Source organism: Fusarium proliferatum, assembly GCF_900067095.1.
Source record: "Fusarium proliferatum ET1 genome assembly, contig: FPRO_scaffold005, whole genome shotgun sequence".
Taxonomy (NCBI): domain Eukaryota; kingdom Fungi; phylum Ascomycota; class Sordariomycetes; order Hypocreales; family Nectriaceae; genus Fusarium; species Fusarium proliferatum.
In genome coordinates, this window is record NW_022194794.1 from 1728420 (window position 1) to 1750467 (window position 22048).

Sequence of the window (22048 nt, forward strand, 5' to 3'; positions counted from 1 at the left end):
CTAGCCAGCCAGTGCTGCCCGGGCCCTGTCTGTGCTGTTCACCTGGGGCATTAGGCGGTTGCCCCTCTCCAAGGCAGCGTTCTTAGCAGGGCATCGGTCGCTGAACAACGCAGCATCGAAGTGAAGTGATGGAAGTGAAATGAAATGAAGCAGCCTAGCTACTAACCTAACAATACTGTACCAGCACCAGCCTCACCCACCTCCACTGACCACCTCAGCCAGCGAGAGACAAACATCCACCCTCTTCTCCCTCCCTCATCTATCGATTCACATGTCCACATCTCAAACCTCGACAACCTTGCTGATTCAGGCCACGGATTTGCCCTTTAACTCTGCATCCTTAGGATCCCATTTTCTCTGCGCTGAGCGTCTCTTACAGCTCCTAGCGCCTGCGTGACCTCGTCTGTTGCTCTCGTCTTTCGGCCAAAAATCGTGTGTTGGGACTCCTCAGCGCAAATCATTGCATCACCCACCAGCACAGCACAGCACAGCACAGCACCACTACCACACGCGATCCACTCGCAACCGCCAACCTTCCTCTCCCTCCTAACGATCATCTCGACTCATCTCGGACGCTGCCACTCATTTTCTTGATAAACCTGCGATCTTACCGCCCCGCTCGCCATGGCTGACGCGCCCAACTCTGGCGATGAGCTGTACCCTATCGCCGTCCTTATTGACGAGCTGAAGGTATGCTAGGTTTGGCGGTGACGCCACGCTCCATCCCAACGCTTCCCCTTCCTGCGTGGTTGTCTCATCGCCAAGAAGCAAACAATTACACGTTCATTACTGACTCTCGATTCCTCTCCAGCACGATGATGTTTTGCTCCGTCTCAACGCCATCCACCGTCTCTCGACTATTGCTCTCGCTCTCGGCGCTGAACGAACCCGCGAGGAGCTTATCCCCTTCCTCGATGGTCAGTCTTCGATTAGCTCTCCCGCTTACCAACATGCGCTTTAAAAATAAAGACGTCTCCTAACCTTGATATTATGCAGAATCCGTGGAGGATGAAGATGAGGTCCTTGTTGCCCTGAGCGAGGAGCTTGGCGGCTTTGTCGAGTATGTCGGCGGTTCCCAGTGGGGTCACGTTCTGCTGTCTCCCCTCGAGAACCTTGCTTCTATCGAGGAGCCCGTCGTTCGCGACAAGGTAAACGAACACGCCGTTCTTTTAATCGCCCCCCCTGACACTGACTGTCAACGCAGGCCGTCGAGTCTCTGAACAAGATTTGCACCGAGCTTTCTTCTCAACAAGTCGAGGAATATTTCATTCCCCTCACAATTCGCCTCGCCAAGGCCGATTGGTTCACATCAAAGGTCTCGGGCTGTGGCCTCTTCACAAGTCCGTACAACAAAGTCTCCCCGCCCGTCCAAGAGCAGCTGCGCCAGCAGTTCGGCCTGCTGGTTCACGATGAGACACCCATGGTCCGTCGCCAGGCTGCCACCAATCTCGCCAAGTTTGTCAAGGAGATGCCCGCCACCATCGTTGTCGACGAAATGATACCCCTCTTCCAACACCTCGCGCAAGATGATCAGGATAGCGTCCGATTACTCACAGTCGAGGTTCTCATCTCTATTGCTGAAGCCGTTCCCAAGGAGCAACAGGCCAGCCATGGTGTGTTGCTGACAGCTCTACGCAATTTGATAGAGGACAAGAGTTGGAGAGTCCGATACATGATCGCGGATCGGTTCGAGAAGGTTCGCAACATCTGCCACCTCTTATTTTCCTTGCTGATGCTAATTTTTACAGATTGCTAAGGCGGTAGACGAGGAGGTTGTTTCTAGAGACCTCGTTCCCGCATTCGTAAAACTTCTCAAGGACAACGAAGCCGAGGTACGAACCGCTATTGCTGGCCAGATTCCCGGCTTCTGTGCTCTTGTGGATCGTAACGTGCTCCTCAACGACATCATGGGCAGTATTGAGGATCTTGTCTCGGATACATCCCAACACGTCCGTGCTGCGCTTGGTACCCAGATCAGTGGCTTGGCCCCTATCCTTGGAAAGCAAGAGTACGTCAGTCAGTCTTTTCGAACAGGGACTCGATTCTAATTTCCCTCTTAGAACTATCGATCACCTTCTCCCTATGTTCCTCCAGATGCTTAAGGACGAGTTCCCGGAGGTTAGGCTCCACATCATCTCCAAGCTTGAGCTCGTGAACCAAGGTCAGTCACAAACCTCATTGTGTATGATATGAAGCTCACGAAACGCAGTCATCGGTATCGACCTCCTCTCACAGTCACTTCTTCCCGCAATTGTACAACTCGCCGAGGATAAGCAATGGCGAGTAAGACTTGCGATTATCGAGTACATCCCTCTCCTCGCCAGTCAATTGGGCGTTCAATTCTTCGATGAGAAGCTCAGCAATTTGTGCATGGGTTGGCTGGGAGATACCGTTTTCTCAATTCGTGAAGCCGCTACTCACAACCTGAAGAAGCTCACTGAGGTCTTTGGTGTTGAGTGGGCCAGCGAGGCTATCATCCCCAAGGTTATGGCTATGGGTAACCACCCTAACTACCTTTACAGGATGACCACCTGCTTCGCTATTTCGGTGATTACCCACCTTGCCTGAAACTGTGAGCCCAAACTGACTCTTTTGCAGACATTGGCGAGCGTTGTGAGCATGGATGTGATTGCTAAGTCGATCCTCCCTATGCTCGACAAGCTGGTCACTGACGATATCCCCAACATCCGTTTCAACGTGGCCAAGACATACCGCGTTCTCATCAATGTGCTTCGACGTCTGCCAGACGAGGGTACCCTGTATGATCTGGAGAAGCAGGGCAGTGAGATCACACCGTCGCCTCGGGGCTCGGAGCTGATCCAACAACGAGTTGTTCCTAACCTGGAGAAGTTGCAAAAGGACGACGACGTGGATGTGCGATATTTTGCGACGACAGCAGCTGCCGAGATCTTGGGACCCATTACTGGCGGGGAGCCTATGAATACATCGCCATAGATGAGAGACGTAATGAAGCAATAATCATTGTCGAGACAGATTTTGTCTGCTTTTTGTTTTGTCCCGTCCATATCACTACAGAAAGAGAGAAGGACAGGCAGAAGCCTATGAAGTCGTATGTTGCATATTAGAAGCTGCTAGTTGGAGCCGGACATTGCCGCGCTGAGTTGAGTCGGGATGAGAAAGGGGAAATGTTCGGCAAAAGATGCAATAAACAAAAGCTTGACGCAGATCCTCTGGAAGGGGTAAGGAGATGAGCTCAGATGAAGCTTTGGGGTCACGAAAATGGGGAGGAGTCCAAGAGGGATAGTCCAAGCTTTGACACGAGTCCAAATACCATTGTATGATACAATAAGAGCTCTCAGAGGTGAATGATATTGACTGTTTAGAATAGGTGCTGGAGGCAGCACAGAGTGATGATGGGTATCTTTCTTTGTTCTTCAAACTACACTGCATCTACTATGTCTTTTATACCCTGCGGAAGCAGAGCGTACTGATTGTTTGGCCTTTGTGGCCTCCAAAGCTGAAGGAACGATACTCAACTCTGCCAACGACTTGGAAACCTTCTTCGCTGGTCTTTTCGAACCAGCCTCTCAGCTCCGTCTCGGTCCAGTTGCAGCTTGTCACCAAGAAGATGCCACCCTTTCGAACAAGGGGTAGCACTCGCTCTCGATAACATTCACATAGCCGTCGTCCTTGGGCATCTTTCTCGTCGCTCAGAGAGATGGCATCGAAGGTACCCTTGTCCAGCACCACATCCCAGCCCTCGATCTGCTCGCCGTTGAGGACAGGGCTGTATGGTCCAGCTATAAGATCCCACTCTTCAAATTCGACAGGCTTCTCAAGGTCGTCTTTTGTGGTGGTAATTTGTCGCGCTAGTGCAATACTTTGTGGGCTGTAGTCCACGCCAAGAGCTCGTGCAGACCAATTCTCTTGGCGGAGGGAGAAGAGAAGAGAACCGTTGCCGCAGCCAAGATCGAGGAAGGTGGTGGTGTCGTGGGAGAGGACAGGCGAGTCTGGGTCAGAGGGGTCGATCAGACCGTCAAGGAACTCGAGGATCTTTGCTTCAGCATCTGAATCGTCAAACCAAACAGTTCCTATGTCGGAGGGATCAGCAGCATGGTTTGTTATCTCATTCGTGTAAAGGTCATCCCAGCTGTTTGGGGCAGAGTGTTAGTCTGCAGTTTGAGAGAGACGGGCCAAGGGAGAGGGTACTATTGTTTTGTGCCAAGCTTTGACGGCTCAAGGTGCTGGGGCTTTCCATTTGAGGGCATTGTGGAAGACTGGTTTCGGGCTTGGAGAGCAATGAAGCTATTCAGAGTCTTTTGATCCATTGACATTAACGGTGACAATGATGGCATATTTTGTGGTGGGGTTATCGAAGAAAAGTCCGAAAGGAGCAGGCGGTGAAAGGGGTAATTCTTCATGTGCTAACGTAGGTAGGCAGCTACCTGCTCAAACTTAGAGATTATGAGATGTCCATGATAGATTCAGGTACCTACTAGGTACTAGGTAGCCAAGGTGGTAGGTTAGTACCTACCTAGGTACTAAGGTTAGTAGGTACCTGATGTTCATACAAGCCGAGTCGAGGTGTTCAAAATCCATCAAACATGTCACGAATTCCCTCAGAATAGTTTTAGTAGTGGCACAGAACCCAGAACTGAAGTTCTTGCAGACACTTCTTAAGTATAAAGCTCATATCTTACCTCGAGGATACAAAGACTAGTAATATATAGGCAGACAGGCGTCACTGATGAACTTGATAGGGTTGTCTGTACGAGGTACTGTAAATTGGTTCTAGCGAGGCGTAAACTCTTGAGATGTAATGGATCTCTTCAACTACCCGTTGTCAGGTACTTCTAGAACGCAATATGTGCAACAATGTGTATACCCTGCTGCAACAGCGATCCCACAACCCAAACAGATCAAATCAGATGGGTCGTGTAGATGAGCAGGCCTATCCCTACTCTGGCCATAGAACCACATAATCCTTTTCCACCTTGGGGGGGGATGGCCGAGAGCCGTCCCTGTATGAGTATTTATCATTCGATCATCATGATCACGAATACCTTATTCCTGATATCAACCGCATCGCAAAATCATTCAAGTTTCCAAACACCAGGCCCCGTATAAGTTAAAAGTTTGTTCGTCTTGTCGCGCGACGATGGTTATCGCTCGTCCAATCAATTGCCGGACGAGTAACGTAACAGCAAAGCCCCATAAGCAATATGTGTGTGTATGTATGAATGTGAGAAACAGAAACACAAATCAGGCCTAACTTAGTAGAAAGACTCGACCATGGTGTCCTTCATGCTCGTGTTGATGTTGCTGGGGCCTTGACCCTCGCCGAGGCGGAACACACTCTCGATAACGCTGAGCTCCGTTGCAGTTGTGTCGAGACCAGTCACGGCGAGCCAGTCGTTGACGACCATTCCAGCGCCAACAACGTTAGAACCACGGTTGACACTACCGGCGACGAGAGGAACCTGAAGCAAGCTGGACAATTCGTCCTGATCTTGGATAGGAGTCTTGGGATGCACCAGGCCACCCTGGTTAGACAAGCTCATGTAGCTGCCCACCAGGACATTGTCTGCGACAGTCTGACGGAATACTTCCACGCCGAGGACATCTGCGATAATCTCTTCTGTTTCACGTTCCAAATCAGGGTGCACAAGAGCGATGTGATCGTTTGTGACGATGACGTTTCCGAGAGCTGACAAGCGCTCCTCTATACGCTGGATACGGACTGAATCGGGAAGTGAATTTCTCAAGTGCTGCAGCTCCTGGTCGGTTGTGGTTGTGGGAACGAGAAGACCCTTTCGGTTGCCAGCGGTCATACGGCCAATGATACGGGTGCCAGCGATTGTGGTTCGCACAGTAGGAATGATATCTTGGAGTTCAGCTTCAAAGACACTGCAAGATGTCAGCATGAAATTAGTTGTCAAGATAGGTGAGGGGACTCTACCTGTAGAAGTTCTCACTGGCACCGAGAGCCACGAGGGCGTAAGAATTGGTCAAGGTGGAAAAGACACCGACCCTGGAGATTTCATGTCAGCATCCAGTTCTGATATTTCAATCTCATACACATTGTACAGCACAAGGCATATCATCCACAGAGGTAGATATGCGCCGCATAAGAAAGGCGGGGGCGGGGTGCTTGAGGCGCAGGGAGCTTCAATCACCAGAAGAAAAGACAATAAAGATGACGTACTCGTTGGAGTTCTCAAATTGAGCGCGGACCGCCATGATTGCTGTAGTGGTCTGGGTCGTGCAAGTCGTAATAGAGTCTAGAATTTTGGGGGTTTTGATGTAGTTGAAGATTGTTGGTATCGCAAAGTGGATGCTCGTCGTAGGTTTTTTTTTTTCTTCGTCTGGTTGGTTTTGCTTTCTTGCCCCTCCCTTCTCTTTTTTTTGGGGGGGGGGGGGGGGAAGCGAGGGGGGAGCTCTCGCCGTTATTTATGTAATGCGGTTTCTGGATCAGATAGTGGAGCTCAGGCAGTCAGCAACTCAAAGTTCCATACTTAGGTTGTCGCTCTCAGTGCACGTCTGAAAACAGTAATGAGCCTGATGACTCACTTGAAGCAAATTGCTAAGGAACCTCGCCACTATGGATTGGGCGGGTAAGGCGAAAAGGATCCTGCTTAGTAAATTCACAAGGTATCCGCATATAGATATTTGCTGCTGTGGGATGACTCGTTTGACAGGACATGACTCCTTGGCCGTTTATCAAGTGCCTCCTCTTCCAGAAGCTAGGTGCCCTATCCCCAGGATCTTATGGGCCTCGTAGAATTCAGCCCTAGGTACCTAGGTACTAAAGTTAGGTCTTTAGATAGTTTCATAACAGGCAGCTTGGACCCTTCCAGGTTCGACTCATCTCGCATCAAGTCCAAATACGGTAAGTGATTAACTTATATCATCCATCCTAATCCAGGGTCAGGCACCTTCATTATACATCCATACTCAAATCGTTACGTGATTTGGAGCCTTTTCGTGACTCCAAACTGAATTTGTATATGCAGTCAGATGCCAATAGGAAATCCTTGTCACATCATGAACTGCTCGTCTCATGCTAACATGTATTTACAAAGAACAAAATAAGGGTCCGCATCCAGTATCCCTCATAATAATAAAAAGAACATCATCATGCCGTTCGTGATCCTCTGTCCCATCTTGCCCTGCTTGGGGTCATGTTACCACAGCCCCTTAAAACCTCGGTCAACTCTCAGGCCCTGATTCTCTCCGGATATCTACTGTCGCCTCGCCATTTCAGCCAACACGTGGCGCTGATTGCTCATTTCCATGAGCTTCATCGTAATAGAGTTATCAATACTCAAAGTACTTGTCTTCACAGAGTCCAGACAGGCGCCTTCATCAGTACTTGTCTCCCTCGGACTTCCAACGCCATAAATCCTGCGAATCGCACCCTGTTCGAGTCCTTCGGCAGGGCCGCTACAAATGTGTCCTTGTCAGCATCCTTCCTTGTGCTCTTTGAAGCATCGTTACCCTCCCCGCTCTCGGGCGGGGTTGCATTATTCAACGTACCAGTCTTAGCTTTGCCGCTCTTTTCATCGTCGCCGTTCTTGTCGTCGTCCTCTCCCTCTCCCTTCTGAGCCTCCAAGACTGGCAAAGCAGCCTTCTCAACCTCCATTACGTGCGGCTGGACGATCTCTCCGGGCAACGGGTAGGTAATGGCCACATCCCGACTCTCCAGGGGAAGGTTGGCTGCAATACCCACCGCAAGCTCCACGATCATCGATGCGCTACCGTCCACGCCAGGTGGTGGCGGGTTGCAAAGAAACTGGTAAAGACAGCTTGTCAGTGACGCCGTTGACTTGGCGATAAATGCATTGCGATTATCGTTCGCAGCTGATGAGTTGAGTTGTCGATGCAAACCGTCCAATGATGTCATCCGCCAGCTCACAATCTTGTTCGTCAGGGCGTCGAACTCTTCCTGACTAGTCAAGGTATGCGTGTTGCTTCGAATGCCCAGCTCAATCTCCTTGAGAGATTGGCTCAGCTGTGCATCTAATCCAGGGTGGAAACACTTGTTGAACACCTCCTCCATGATCCAACGTGAGATCACAGCGCGCCCAATGGCTGTCATCTCAGCCTTTCCTGTCTTGAGTGCTTCTGTGCTGACATACTTATCAAGCCATTGTGGCACGCACCGCCAATCTTTTCGAATGTTGAAGGAAAGGTTGTTAATGGCACCATTGAGCCGGTTGAATCGTGTCGAGTATTCACTGTCATCGAGAGCGGTACGCGATTGCGACATGCGCTGGTTGGCGACTGCATTCTGGAGATGCACGATTTGGCCATTGAGGGTCTCAATCTGTCCCTTGCCATCAAAGTAGAGTCTCTTGACGTTCTTGTACTTAGTCACTGCAAATAATCAGTATGCTGTGCTCACTGCGGCTAGGCAGAGATTCTTCTGGTCTGTACTTACAAAGGTCCTTGAAAGACTTGTCATTTTCGCCAGCCTCAGCGGGGACTGCAGATACTGGCTGGGGGCTGTCCCTTCCTTGATCCACGGTTTGGCCCTCATATGGAGATGGGCGATCGCCACGGTAAGCCGGTGACTGGCCGGCCGACTGTGGCGGCACGGGAGGTAGCGGGTTCATGTTGTTCATGGAGTTGGCGGGACGGTAAGTGGGGGGCGGGCCACCGGGGACATCGGCCTGCCCACGCAATTTGTCGGAGTCAGGACGGCGCGCGGACGGAGGTCCTCCAGTTGGTGGTGCCATACCGGGTTGCTGCGGCTGAGTTGTTGTCTGTTGAGCAGGAGGGAGGCTCGGGGTTGAACCTTGATTCTGTATATACAGGGCGTGGTTCACAGCGGGAGAGTTGGTTGCTGATTGCAGTTTGGCCGAACGCTGGTCCGAGTCGGCGATAGGCGATTCATGCGAGAACTGAGAGACTGTTTCAGGGTTCTGAAACTGTGCGCTGGGGCCCAAGTGTGCGGGAGCTGATCGTAGATCTCCACCTTGATTACCACCCTGGTGATAGTTGCCTTGCTGTTGAGCGTTCGGGAATTGATAAGGTTGTTGCGAAGGCGAATGCTGTGGTGGGTTGAGAGGTGATTGTTGCTGGTCGTACACGTTCGTCTCGTAACCACTTTGTGATTGTTGTTCCTCCGTATGTACCTGAACGTGGGTTTGCGGCTGTTGTTGGTGCAGCTGCTGCTGTAGCGGGGCCTGGCTCTGGTTCTGGTGATAGACAGCGGCGTCCTCGTAAGGCGGCTGCTGCTGCTGCTGATGTTGTTGTTGTTGTTGGTCTACTTCACCAGAAACTTGGCGAATGGTGTTGTGGAGCGAAATTCGTGAAGTCTGTGAATGTGGTGGCAGGTTAGATTGATGGGCGGTATAGTGTTCATTGATATCGTCGAGACCTTGGCGAGACGAAAGCTGGGGTAAAGGGGAACGTTGACTCTCGGGGAGCTGCTGGACCTGCTGAGGAGCTCAGCTTGAGCTGGCGGACGCGGCGAGGGCGACTAACGCCAATGGCATGGCACAGTAGCCAGAATTAACGACTGGGGCTTGGGCTTGGGCTAGGGATGATAAAAGGAGATTGGGTCAAATTCTGGACTGGGCTTGACGACTGTGGCTGGCCGAGTGTTTCGCTGAGTAACAGGTAGAGCAGAGAGAAAGAAAGAGTGAGATTGGGAGTGGGAGAGGGGTGTTGGGCTGGGCTGAGAGAGGGGAAGAGACAAGTGAACAAACGAGATAGGAAGACTGGGAGTTCCAGCTCATAACTGGTAAGGAGTGGAACAAGAAAAGCAGGGAACGATTCAGAAGAGAAAGGCGGTGGATTGCTCACCCGCTTGGAAGGGCGACGTGCAAGGCCGCCAGTATTATCGTAGGATTGGTTGTTATTGTGGCCGATGCTTATGCTATGGTGGTGTTGGCCGTCAGATGCCCCACGATTGGACCCAGAAAATATGCCCTTAATCAATTTTCGAGTCGAGCGCTTCTCAGCAGGAGCTGTTTGCTGTTGTGCTTGTGCCTGTGCTTGCTGCTGCTGTTGTTGTAGCTGCTGGGGTGGAATTTGGCCGTAACGGTTCAGGTCCTCTACGGATGAGGTCTGAAGGCTATAAGGCGTGGCAGCGTTATAACGAATACTCTGCGAACGGCCCAGGCTCGCGTCGTTGAATTCGCTCTGCGGCTGATGAGGATCAAATGCGACGTTAGAAAGGTTGGAACTCTGCTGCTGCTGTAAAGAAGGAGGATGTTGATTAATGTTAGCACCGGTTGTGCTACTGGCGGCTGAAGGCGAGCTATAGAGATGCGGCGGGGGAGGGGCGCCAGCGGAAGCGGAGGAGGGAGAGGGCAGTAACGGTAGAGAACCTTGAGGCTGCTGCTGCTGCTGGGGATGTTGGAGATGCAACGGCGGCTGTTGATTCTGCAGGTAGTGAGAGGGGGGAGGCGGCTGTTGTGAATCAAAGGACTCGCTCGAGCTGAAGGCGGTGTTATGGGACGAGGACAAGGCTGAATGGGGGTTTATGGTGGAAGGATTGTTGGCGCTCGCATTAGCACTGGCAGCGTTGGCATTGGCACCGACCGAGTGCGAGTGGCCGAAGTGGGCGCCGTGGGAGGCTGAGTCTGCCTCGTCAAGGAGTTGCTGGTGCTGCTGAACTTGATAGTGTTGATCCGGCTGGATCTGCTGAGCCTGGTGGCTTGGTTGACGCTGGTGGCCTGCCGCTTGAGGAGTCGCAGCACTACCGCCTGTCGGAGTCTGGCTGTTGTTCGTCGGGGTTGATGTCGCAGGCGTCTTGGACGAGTTTCGCGGCTCACTGAGCGCATGCGATGACCGGTTGCTGTGCTTGCCGAGGAAGTTCCTCATACTGCGATTGCGATTGTCGTTGCGGACGGCAGATGAGGAGGGAGTTCGGAGGAGGTAATCGCGCACAGCGAGTTTTGAGGTGAGGTCGGAGAGAATGGAAGAGGCGGAAGTTATGGGACGTAGATGAGAGAGATAGAGTCTAATGCCAACCAAGGGTAGGTGAGGTAAGTCAAGTCCTGTAACTAGGTACTGAGGTAGGTCACCTATCGAAATCGGGGCAGTACATCAAAGCAATGTACTTCTTGGAGCCACCTACCTACTAAGGTACCTACCTATAGAAGCAATGGGGGGCACCGATCGGACGGGACGGGGCACGACGCAAGCTGATTGAGCTATCCCGTTCTGCCTGTGTCTAGGTGGGTGCCTGTGCTGAACCCGCTGCCACGGATGAGCCGTAGTTAGTGGATGTTCAGCGCCTTACTTGCTACCCTGCTACCTAAGTATGGATGTACGTGCAGACCTCGTGGACACCAAACATCCCTGGAACCCTAGAGAGATTGGGTAGCAGAGGGGTGATAAGGCGGATACAGTACCACTCGCTAATATGCCTTTGGGTTGTGTTCCGAGTTACTAACTCGATCAATTGCGCGGCCGATGCTATTCAATCGTGTATGAGGGCTCATCTGGCCGACACGAATAAGACAACGTCTAACTTCTAAGCTACCTAGGTACCTACTAATTTAGATACTAAATTACCTACTAGCAGAGTACAGCACAGCCTCGACTGACTGTAACTAACCTAATTACCCCGTGGCACTGTATTCGTATGATGATACCTCTAGTAGGTACTAAAGCAGGCCTGGGGTTTGTGACCAAGACCCTGAACTAGATTGCGAAACGGAAAATTACAACATAAGCTACCCAAGACTGATGGTTTTTTAAACAGATGTTTGTTACCTCTTAGCATAGGACCATGCACAAGACAATTGGATACGAGCCAAGACCTCCAGCAACGTTAGCACGTTCCATGTTAATCTGCCAATATCCTCGACTGCAGGTGACATGTTTCTGGAATATGGATATATGTAACAACGTTACTGTATCCACTAGCGCGCAGCCGATATGCACTACAACCTTTGGATGGTCAGCATCGGGTTGGTTGAGACTTTCTCTACTATAGACAGGTCGGGTTCGTCCACTTCCAAGCTTAGGTTCCCGTACATGTCAGCAATAAGCCCTCCTATGAGAGCTAGTACTTCAAGCTTTGATCATCTCTCACTTGCGGTTCATCAGCCTTGTCGGAAGTTGTCTCGGTAGGTCCTTGTTTCTTGAGCGGAGCACGTTGGCCAGAGTGGCCTTGTGGACACTGGGGTCTGTTGAAAGGAGGCTGTGTCTGCAGGCAGGGTTCCAATATGTGATCCTGCGGTTGAAAGACAATGCTGCGTATTGCCGGTTGTTTTGCTAATGATTGATGTAGCCCAACACGATTATGTGGCTATAAAGATCTCTGAGGGTATTCGATATGTTCTATCATTCGTCTTATATAATGTAATGTTCGTTGCTACTATTTCAAATGAAAGCTCTACGTACAGTCCTGTCTTTTTAACTGGTCATCTTTAATTTTGAATCTCAGTGCATCCCACAAGCTATGCGTACCCTGGCAATTTGATACTATGAATAGCAACTCCTAAGCTTCCTGTCATACAGGGGTGTGTGTTGATCCAGTGTCAAGTGTGGCAGCACGAGGCTAACTTATGTTTCTCACCATAAGTTAGATCTGGCCGGTGATCGAGGTCTGAAGTCCCTTTGTTCTGATGAGCTACCATGACATGAACAGCACTCCTCTTTTCGGCTTACCATACAATAAACGGTCCAGCTAGCTGAGCTTGAGGCTGGCCCCTAAATGACGTGGATGTAACCCCCGAACCCGTATGAGAAGACATTTATAAAAGGCACATTCCAAATGAATAATGTGTAATGTATGAGAACCACTTATAAGCCATGAAATTGAAGCAAATACCATCGCTTAGCAGTACATCCTCGTCTTTTAGTGGGGTGTTGAACAACATTGGCACAGATATCTTCATCAACCCATGTCCAGGGTAGGCTTGTAGGGAGAACCGTCATTCCAAGCCGGCAATTAATTAATTCAGCGACCATGTCCTTCACCTATGATTATTCCGCTTCCAACCAACGTAATGAGTCCGAGAACACTGATATATAAACCTAAGCCCCCAGAAGAAACCTCAGCGCCCCAAAAGAACTCGTTCGCTTCAAACATTCACACCAACAATACCTGACTTGACCTGCTTAGAGGTGATATGACAATTGGCCATTCACTATCGCATCTGAACGAGAACAACCTGCCTTCATGTGTTTTAGTGCGACTTGCCCAACATGCTGTGAGTTTCTGTCATTTAATCTACGCTGGTTGAGTTTGTGAGATATTAATTGAAGCCTATATAGCGAAGAAGTCGTGGCGTGGGTGCGGCAATCACGTTCAACAAGTCTTCGACGGAGTGCCACAGGCTGAATGGTGCACTTGTACTCCCAAAACGAAGATCGGCAGCAAGGAATATCCTCCTGCGGCTCCCATGAAGATTCCGGGCCTGAGTTGGATTTCTGGCATCCTTGGGGGAGGTAATCATCAGAAACCTGGCGGTGATAAGAAACCGGAGCTATGAAATTATATGGACATCATATCTCTGCCACGCTATCAATGGATAACATGAATGCGGGGATTTGCAGGGGTGAGAGGTCCGGAAGTCGGTAGTTTGAACTTCATGACATGAAATAGGGCGTCAAGTCACATGCATTAATGCCGGGGTTGGGGTTAGGGAATTCCAACGTGGTTGTTTCTTTGTATGGATGTTTAGCAGACGAGAACGAATGGCATGCGTGAGCCATTGGACGAATCATGGACAAGCTGTACTATATAGATTGCTGTATCATAGGTTGAAAAGGTAGAGAAATCAAAACATTTTTCAAGTCAAGATCCATCAATGGCAATTCCATGGGTGTGGATGTTATCATTGATCCTAAAAGCAGGCGGACGCGGGAATCCCCAGAATGTGGAGAAGACCTTACTCAACAGGGGACAAAGAAGCGACAACTAGATACGGATATGTAATAGAGAGAATATCAAAGGGCGTGACTGGTTAACTATGGATCAACCTATCTCTCGGTTACGCAGCAATCCCACCCACACGAAGTACGCAATTCGGGTTTGGACCCGACGAGTTGGAGCCATATCGGAGCGCTTCTATCTCAGATGCCTTGTGATAAGAACCTCAATCTAGCCGGTCGATGGTTGGCTCCAACTCTCCCTCTTCCCCTTCATGAAATGAGAGAACCAGCCATCGACTAGTCAAGTTCAAACATATCAGCGTTGCTACAATGTTTATACTATCACCAAGCTTCATGCTTGGAGCTGCTGCTCTCCTTGTTGTTACTCATCTCATTGTCCGCCTGACTTCGGCCACGGCAAAGGTTCCCGGTCCCTTGATATCCAACTTCACCTCACTTGTACTGAAATGGCACGAACTCAATGCCAACCGTACCGTATACATTCACGAGCTTCATAGGAAATATGGCCCAGTTGTCAGGATCGCCCCCAATGAGGTTTCCTTCACTTCGATTGATGCCCTCAAAGAGATTTATGGTTCTGGTGGTAGCGGATACGATAAGACAGAGTTTTATGACCTCTTTCAAGTCTACGGCAAGCGGTAAGAACCCACGTTATAGGAGTGGGATGCCGGTTCTGACTGTGCCTTACAGGACAATGTTCTCAACACTAGTTAAAGGCGACGTAAGTTCAGATTAGAAGCCGCGATATTTAGTCAAGCTGACTTTCTTCCAGCATGCAAAACGACGGAGGATGATTGGCGATAGATATGCCAACAGCAACGTAATGAAGCAAGCCCCCCTGGCCGGGATACAAGAACGTTCCAAGTGGTTTGTTGAGCGTTGCGTTGACTCGCCTGACAAGACGGCAGACGTATTTGTAAGTAGAGTGTTCTTTCTTTCCGGGGTATGCTAACAAACTGATATAGAGAGGTTAGTTCCGACTACAAGGAGCTGAACCGATTAAGGAGAACGACACAGCTGACCAAACCAGCGTTGCACGCATATGCTTGTGATTGCGTTACGCACCAGTTGTTCCACCCTTATGGAAGCAACTGCCTGCAAAATAAGGACGACGAAGAGATGATGCATCAAGTTGCTGCCGATGACAGTCTTCAAAGTAAGCTCTCATATGCCGTGGATCACGCGTTGGGGCTCACAAGAGAACTTAGATCGTCTGGTCCAGTACTATAGCCCGATTCTACACCGTCTTGGATCAAGCATTCTGACGAGCTTTGCCAAACCTCGACTGATTCCTCTGGCCGACAACTTTGTCATTGAAAACGCTAAAGAAGATGGTGCAGCAGATTTCACCGTTCTAAACCGGCTTAAGGAGAAGGATAGCGTCCTTGATACTATCGACATGGCTGCCGAGTGTCTCGATCACATGGCCGCTGGCATCGATACGACCGGCGACGTTCTCTGTTTCTTGATGTGGGAACTTTCACTGCCCCGATCGATAAAGTATCAACGACTTCTGCGAGAAGAGTTTCGAAGCAAGCCTGACGCCAACTTTGACGAATTGCCCATGCTAGATGCTGTTCTGAACGAGGGACTGAGATGTTTCCCCGCCATTCCAATGTCATTGCCTCGATACGTTCCCCACGGCGGCCGTGTCATTGATGGATTCTCCTTACCCCAGGAGACAGTTGTCAGTTGCCAGGCTCTTTCGGTTCACCGAATCAACGATCATGTCTTCCCCGAGCCGGACAAATTCTACCCTGAAAGGTGGTTGGAAGCCGAAGGAGATGCCGACCGACGAAGACACCAATGGGCCTTCTCTAGTGGAGGAAGAGGATGCATCGGGAAACAGTGAGTAGCTCTGCTGAGTGTAAAGAGGGAAGATCATAACACATGCTACAGTCTTGCCATGGCGGAGATGAAGACCCTGCTTCGAGACGTGTATTCACAGTACGAAACTGAGCCGGATGAATCAATGAGGAGCGAATCTATGGCGATGGATGATCAACTGATCTCCTCACGGCCTCGGGGAAAGCGATGCCTGCTCAAATTCGTGCCTGTGAAGGGCTGAACTATGACTCAGACGAGTTGATGAGCATTGACGAAGAGACGGGAGCTTGATCAGGGCATCAGAATCGCGATTGGCAGACATATACGCACACACCAAGGACTGCTTCATCAATACAGTGCAATTGTCATAGGTTAAGGATGTGGATCGGCAACTCGGCGATAGGAGATATCAAAAGCTCAAACAACTCCAGCTGAGTGAGGGTAGAGGGTGTTTCTATCATCTATGTAAGAGAAACTCACAATCAAGAACCACCTCAAACAACCAACATATCGTGATTGCATTCGTCGGTTGGAGTCTCTGGCTTTTAAATCCGAATACACCGATGTCGTATTTGTCATTCTCCGGGTGCATCCCCGAAATCACAACGTGAAAAAAGGCAACCATCCACCCAATCCATCGAACTGATGTGAGTGCGTTAGGTTACGCTCACTAAGGTACCTGGCTTCCTCGTGTACAGTGTGAGGAAAATTCAATATTAGAAGGCCGGGGGCTTGGCAGTTAGGCATGAGGCGCCCGGAACAGACCTACACAGGTAGCTACAGCAGGCTCCCCCACCTGGCGAAGCGAGCTGTGTAACAGTGAATCACTACCTGGGATGAGCCCTACGAGCCGGGTGAGGCGCTGAAAGTACAGTGATTGATCATCTACCTCGTCACTGTTGGAGTCAAACCTGGAACCTTGGGCACTCAGAGTTTAGTTAAGGTTTTCTTCCATTGTTGTTACCTGAGGTACGTAGTAGTATTTCAAATATTGGGGGAATTCAGTCTTTGCAACTTCTTTGTTGGCAACACAGTATCAAAAATAGTCTCAAACAGTATCTCCAAGGTACTAATATTTTGGTCATAAGATTCTCTGACAGTTTGGATCACAACATCAAAGGTATTGGTTCCTCTGATGTTGACTGAATCTGAGGTTGTGTCAGGTTTTTTTTGCCGCTTGCCCCATTCTTTAGCGTCCCTTCGGGGCATCCAAAAAACAAAAATCCCGGTCGGCCCTAACGTCGCCCCTCCCTCCCTCCTTCTTAACTCACCTGGTTGCTCCTCTTTTGCACTTTTTCTCTTCTTCTTCTTCTTCTCCTCCTCAACATCACACTCTGCATCTCATTGAGACAGCAAATCTTAACTCAACTCAACCGAGCGGCCCTGAACCCATCGCGCCAAGCGCATTTCACTCCCATACTTGCCTGTTGACTCTTCCGGTCGCAGCGCGCATCGCCTACCTGACTTCCCCGCCACTTACACCTGGCTCACGAACTTCGCATCGTTCAGTGTAGTGTTGGCCTTGGAGCACCATCTTCGCCGGTCTTCGCTTGCTCCCTACGAAATCGGACCTCCCGAACACATATTTCCGCCGAACCACACTGCTGTTTATGTATCAGCACGACCAGCTCTCCGTCTTCAGACACCTCTTCAAGCTGCAGTTATTTCGCATACCGCGAAAGCCTTGTAGCCCCGACATCAGTTCCGACGGTTGAAATCTAGAGACACCATTGTCGTCTATGCATCACCACCAGCATCCGATCATACATCCGGTGTGCCACATGTCAATCAAAAATCATCAAGAGCACTGAAACCTTCCTTGCTCCGCCCACCCTCAAGTCATCTTCTGCTACCAAGTCTATACATGACCTCCTCGTCATCTCACGACTCCATCAACCACTAGCCTCGCTCACCCGCCTTGCGCTGTCAACTCTATCTTTCAGACAGTAATTACTCAATACCGCCACCATGGCTCTCGTCAACGTTCGTCGCGATGTCAGCGATGCTTTCTATCGTTACAAGATGGAGCGTCTGCAGACCAAGATTGAAGGTAAAGGAAACGGTATCAAGACCGTCGTCGTCAACCTGAGCAGCGTTGCTGCCTCTCTTGCCCGTCCTGGTTCTTATGTCATTAAGTACTTTGGTTTCGAGCTTGGTGCTCAGACCAACATTGATCCCAAAGACGATCGTTGGATTATCAACGGTGCTCATGATGCCCCCAAGCTTCAGGATCACCTCGATGGGTTCATTAACAAGTTCGTCCTCTGCAAGAAATGCAAGAACCCTGAGACCGATGTTGTCATCAAGGATGATCGTATCCTGCTTGATTGCAAGGCCTGTGGTCAGCGCACCGATGTCGACATCCGCCTCAAGCTTAGTGGCTTTATCCTCAAGAACCAGCCCAAGAAGGGCAAGAAGGACAAGGCCGAACGCAGGGCTGCCAAGAAGGCTCGACAGAACGGCAATGCTGCCAACGGCACCAATGGTCAGAATGGTGCTGGCAGTGATGAGGCATCTGAGAACGGCTCAAACGAGAACGGCGACGAGGACGTTGGCAGTGACGACGAGTTCCAAAAGGTCGCAGCAGAGGCCGCTGAAGCCGCCCAGGAGAACGAAGTCAAGGAGCATGAATGGGCTGTTGACATGAGCGAGGAAGCAGTCAAGGCCCGTCAGGCCTCTCTCCCTGGCGAGTTCAAGCAGAAGCTCAATATTGGTGACGATGATGACGAAGAAGGCGAGGGTGGCCCCACCATCTATGATGAGCTTGGCGACTGGATTCAGTCCCAGGCTGAGGAGAAGGGCAGCGTTGACAAGGTCGAATCCATCGACATCTATGTCAAGGCCAAGGAGCTTGGTATCGAAGGCAAGCATCGTAGTGTTCTTGTTCTTGTCCAAACCATCTTTGATAAGAACATCGTTGCCCAAATTCCCAAGCGTGCTAGCATGCTCAAGCAGGTATGCTGAATTCTGGTTTTTACGAAGCATCCATATACTAACGTGCTACAGTTTGTTACCTCTGAGCGTCACGAAAAGGCTCTGCTCGGTGGAACCGAACGTCTTGTCGGTACTCTGGCTGCTGACCACCCCGAGATGTTCCAGTCCATCGTCAAGATTCTCCAGCTTTACTACCACTATGACCTGATCAGCGAGGAGGTCGTGACCAAGTGGGGATCCAAGGCTAGCAAGAAGTACACTGACATCTCCACCTCCAAGAAGGTTCGCAAGGCTGCTGAGCCTTTCTTGACCTGGCTTGCCGAGGCTGATTCGGAGGAGTCTTCTGACGAGGAGTAAAATCCTGTTTATGTAGTCATTCTTCCCGTGTGATACTTGGTTTGGTTCGTGTCTTGTGTTTTGTTGGGCTGGTAGGCTTCTGTGGTGCATTGTTGCCTTCACTTTGTTGACAGCTCAGTGCAGTCTGTGCTCTTGGATGCTCAGATAGTTTAATTTTATTACTGGCCCTTTGCCCGAAACCTGATGTTTTTTATGTGCTCTGCGTCTTTGACAGTGCAGCAGACAGTGGAATGCTTATGGCTGATGACTACCTAGTTCGCACTAAATATGGGAAACTGCTTTGCCCCTTGCCAACTAGTCCACACCTAAGACTGTTCTACAAGTACAGATAGTACACGATTATTTCGACATGCTCCGTCTCAGTATTACGCATCTGTCATCGTGGCCTCTTTTGCTTCGGCGATCTTGGTGGTATTTTCCTCCTCATCCTTCATAGCTGTGTCCTCACTGAAGTCCTGCTTGCCCTGACTTTCCCCATAAATGTAATTCCCAATAGCCTTGACTGCTTCAACATCGTCGTCATCGACAATTGATGTGTCAAACAGTTCGTCGACCTTACACAACTCGAGTTCTGTAGAGTGTTTCTTCAAGATATCTTGAATGGCAGATTCTTCTTTGCCCGAAGGTTTGAGGCGCTGCTTGAGAAGTTCGGGGTTAGATGTCGTAACGAGCACGTAGCGTGCCTGGAAATCCATATCTTTGGCATATTGGGCAGCCTGACATGTAACATGTCAGTAAGGTACGTATTTTGACGATGATTTGACTTACCTCGATGTCTAGTTCGATGATTGGTACTTTGCCACTCTCTGAGATAGCCTCGATGGCCTTGAAACTGGTTCCGTAATCGACGCCGTTCCGAGTACCTGATTCTATCAAGCGGTCCCCATCTCGTAGCTGGTTGAACTCTTGTTGCTTGACAAAGTGGAAACTCTTGCCGTTGACCTCACCCTCAACAGGCTCTCGTGTGGTATGGCGGACAACAGGAGCGAACACGCCCTTTCGCTCTTCCATAAGTTTTCTGATAATGGCTGACTTGCCTACGCTTGTGATGCCACAAATGATGATAGGTTCTCGGTTCGAGGGCATATCTTCTTCACTTGCTGTGGGCTCAGAAGTGTCCTCGATATCATCCACTTCTGTAAGCTCCTCGAACACGATATCAATCTTCTTAGGATCTTCTATCTTGTCGAGTGCGGCAAGCTTTGAGCGCGCTGCGATTCGCAGTGCTCTCCAGCTCTTGCTGGCCTTGCCAGCGATAGCAGCAGCTTTGGTTTGGTCGTTTGTTGGCATATCGATCTCAAAATCATCGTCGGCAATTTTACGTTTGAACGTGTCGAGCTCTGGTAGTTCATAGCGCTCCTTGGTTTTGAGTCGACTCATCGCTGCCTCTCCATCCTCCTCCTTGAGAAAGTCCAAGGAGACAGAGCCCATAGGGACGGACCTTAGCCGCTTGCTGGTAGCCATTTTCTGAACGTTGGCCTTTGCCTCGAGAAAGGATGCCGGCGAGACTGGGTCTCGTTTGATGGGGTGACAGCCTTCAATCTTCCAGCGAACCCAGTTCTTGTCTCTAGCCAGCACGGTTTCTACCATTCGATAAAAGTATGGACCATCAGCACCCTGGCGGAGGTAGTCCGCAATAGTCTTTTTCATGTCACTAGCCCATTCAGCCTGAAAAGGGGTTAGCTGAAGCGCTCTCTGCTGTGGTCATAGTCCTGAAATACTTACGTCTTCGTCACTCAGGACTTGGTCACTGTACATGACGGCCTTATTTACGCTGGCATTGGCGGGGAGGGCTTCTGTAAGTCGCTCTCGTGCTTGGATGGATAGTGAGATGAGGAAATCCATGATGATGAGAGCTTGCACAAGAATATGTCGACGGAAAGACAAATCACTGATCTGTATTGCTGTTAGCTTTACCTCGAGTCAGACTGAGTTATGAGACACCACCTCCAGGTCGAATAAATCTTTACTAGTGAGATATTTGGGGTTGAATGTGCTAGAACTCTCATCTTCTTCTCCACTCTCTCGTTTTCGTTTGAGGCTTCGCCTTGAATCGTTGTGCACTGTTTGAAAGACTTTCATTGTGGCTGCTAGACCCTCTTTGAAGGACGACAAATTGGTAGTCTCAAAAAGCTTTTTGGGTTGACTGAAGTATTCCTGAAGGGACCAGAATATTGGATAAAGCTCGTCTGTCGACAGGGGCTCCTCTTTGTCTGCCTTTTTGGCGTCGGCTGACTTGGATGTGGACCTTGACTCTGCTTGCTCCTTTAGTTGCTCTTCTGGCTCGTCAACAGCCATCTTAGATTCGTCCTCTGCCCGCGTCGCCTCGTAAGTCGTGGCATTTTCGACATGGTATTCGCCTCGCAGGTTCACAGAACTCTTGTCGCCCAGAGGAAAACTTTGGAACATGAAGATGAAGACGCGACCGCAGAAAGCAGTATCTTCTGCACGGGATAGTCGGCGCAGCAATTCGTTGCATGTTCGAAGAATAATTAATTGCTTTTGTTTGAAATGGTTTGCTGTGATTCGTTCTCTCCTCGACTCGAGGAAATCAAAGATCTTACGACAGCCAGCTATAGTTTGGCTGTCCAGTAGTTCCTCTGCTAGCCAGAACAAGAGCGCGGGATCACATTGTCCATCGTCGGAAAGAATCGACAGGATGTCGAGGAGGTTCCACACCTTGACATAGTCGGGAGAATCGATGGTGGTTGTCGCCTATTTTGGTCAGCGTAAGGCGCGGATCGCACGGGAGAGTGCGGGTTTACAATGAGTTGGCTGAATATGTTACGAGCCGCGGTTTCTATTATAGCAAACTGCCGTCCTTTGTTGATCGTTGACGCAGCACCTTCAGCAGCTGGGCTTGAAACATCGTCCGCGGTTCTGGAGACTCGGCCAGAGACGTCGTCGAAATCGGACTTGCGCAGCGCCGGCTCAATCGCTGATGTTGGTTTGGCGGCCTCTGCTTGGGAAAGAAATTCTTTTAGCAGAGTCGTGAAAGCTGCGATCGCCGGTGCAGCTGGATTGTCTATCTCTTGCGCCGCCATGATGCACGACTAAACTAGTCGTTGTGGATGAAAGTTCGTTGAGGCTATCATTGAATGAAGGATAA

The 22048-nt window shown here is 50.1% G+C and overlaps 8 protein-coding genes across 8 annotated transcripts; 4 read left to right on the forward strand and 4 right to left on the reverse strand.

The window, feature by feature from the left end:
- Window positions 1-624: 624 nt before the first annotated feature.
- FPRO_10829 (uncharacterized protein) lies at window positions 625-2955 on the forward strand (the record flags this gene model as incomplete). Its single annotated transcript, XM_031231835.1, has 8 exons — window positions 625-690; window positions 812-917; window positions 997-1148; window positions 1205-1696; window positions 1749-2008; window positions 2061-2161; window positions 2210-2547; window positions 2599-2955. The coding sequence occupies 8 exons, from the start codon at window positions 625-627 to the stop codon at window positions 2953-2955; spliced, it is 1872 nt and encodes a 623-aa protein (XP_031081832.1).
- Window positions 2956-3423: 468 nt separating this feature from the next.
- Window positions 3424-4229, reverse strand: FPRO_10830 (uncharacterized protein; the record flags this gene model as incomplete). Its single annotated transcript, XM_031231836.1, has 2 exons — window positions 3424-4111; window positions 4171-4229. The coding sequence occupies 2 exons, from the start codon at window positions 4227-4229 to the stop codon at window positions 3424-3426; spliced, it is 747 nt and encodes a 248-aa protein (XP_031081833.1).
- A 1005-nt stretch (window positions 4230-5234) lies between these two features.
- On the reverse strand, window positions 5235-6201 carry FPRO_10831 (putative TIF6-translation initiation factor 6 (eIF6); the record flags this gene model as incomplete). Its single annotated transcript, XM_031231837.1, has 3 exons — window positions 5235-5868; window positions 5921-5992; window positions 6167-6201. The coding sequence occupies 3 exons, from the start codon at window positions 6199-6201 to the stop codon at window positions 5235-5237; spliced, it is 741 nt and encodes a 246-aa protein (XP_031081834.1).
- A 1099-nt stretch (window positions 6202-7300) lies between these two features.
- FPRO_10832 (uncharacterized protein) lies at window positions 7301-10794 on the reverse strand (the record flags this gene model as incomplete). Its single annotated transcript, XM_031231838.1, has 3 exons — window positions 7301-8337; window positions 8402-9281; window positions 9772-10794. The coding sequence occupies 3 exons, from the start codon at window positions 10792-10794 to the stop codon at window positions 7301-7303; spliced, it is 2940 nt and encodes a 979-aa protein (XP_031081835.1).
- Window positions 10795-13105: 2311 nt separating this feature from the next.
- FPRO_10833 (uncharacterized protein) lies at window positions 13106-13418 on the forward strand (the record flags this gene model as incomplete). Its single annotated transcript, XM_031231840.1, has 2 exons — window positions 13106-13136; window positions 13171-13418. The coding sequence occupies 2 exons, from the start codon at window positions 13106-13108 to the stop codon at window positions 13416-13418; spliced, it is 279 nt and encodes a 92-aa protein (XP_031081836.1).
- A 712-nt stretch (window positions 13419-14130) lies between these two features.
- On the forward strand, window positions 14131-15889 carry FPRO_10834 (putative benzoate 4-monooxygenase cytochrome P450; the record flags this gene model as incomplete). The annotated part of the gene is made up of 6 exons (XM_031231841.1): window positions 14131-14459; window positions 14512-14542; window positions 14594-14737; window positions 14791-14977; window positions 15030-15669; window positions 15721-15889. 6 exons carry the CDS (start codon window positions 14131-14133, stop codon window positions 15887-15889), a joined length of 1500 nt encoding a protein of 499 aa, XP_031081837.1.
- A 1727-nt stretch (window positions 15890-17616) lies between these two features.
- On the forward strand, window positions 17617-18939 carry FPRO_10835 (uncharacterized protein; the record flags this gene model as incomplete). Its single annotated transcript, XM_031231842.1, has 2 exons — window positions 17617-18603; window positions 18655-18939. 2 exons carry the CDS (start codon window positions 17617-17619, stop codon window positions 18937-18939), a joined length of 1272 nt encoding a protein of 423 aa, XP_031081838.1.
- Window positions 18940-19304: 365 nt separating this feature from the next.
- On the reverse strand, window positions 19305-21983 carry FPRO_10836 (uncharacterized protein; the record flags this gene model as incomplete). The annotated part of the gene is made up of 5 exons (XM_031231843.1): window positions 19305-19655; window positions 19708-20607; window positions 20665-20835; window positions 20887-21654; window positions 21705-21983. The coding sequence occupies 5 exons, from the start codon at window positions 21981-21983 to the stop codon at window positions 19305-19307; spliced, it is 2469 nt and encodes an 822-aa protein (XP_031081839.1).
- Between the last annotated feature and the right edge of the window lie 65 nt (window positions 21984-22048).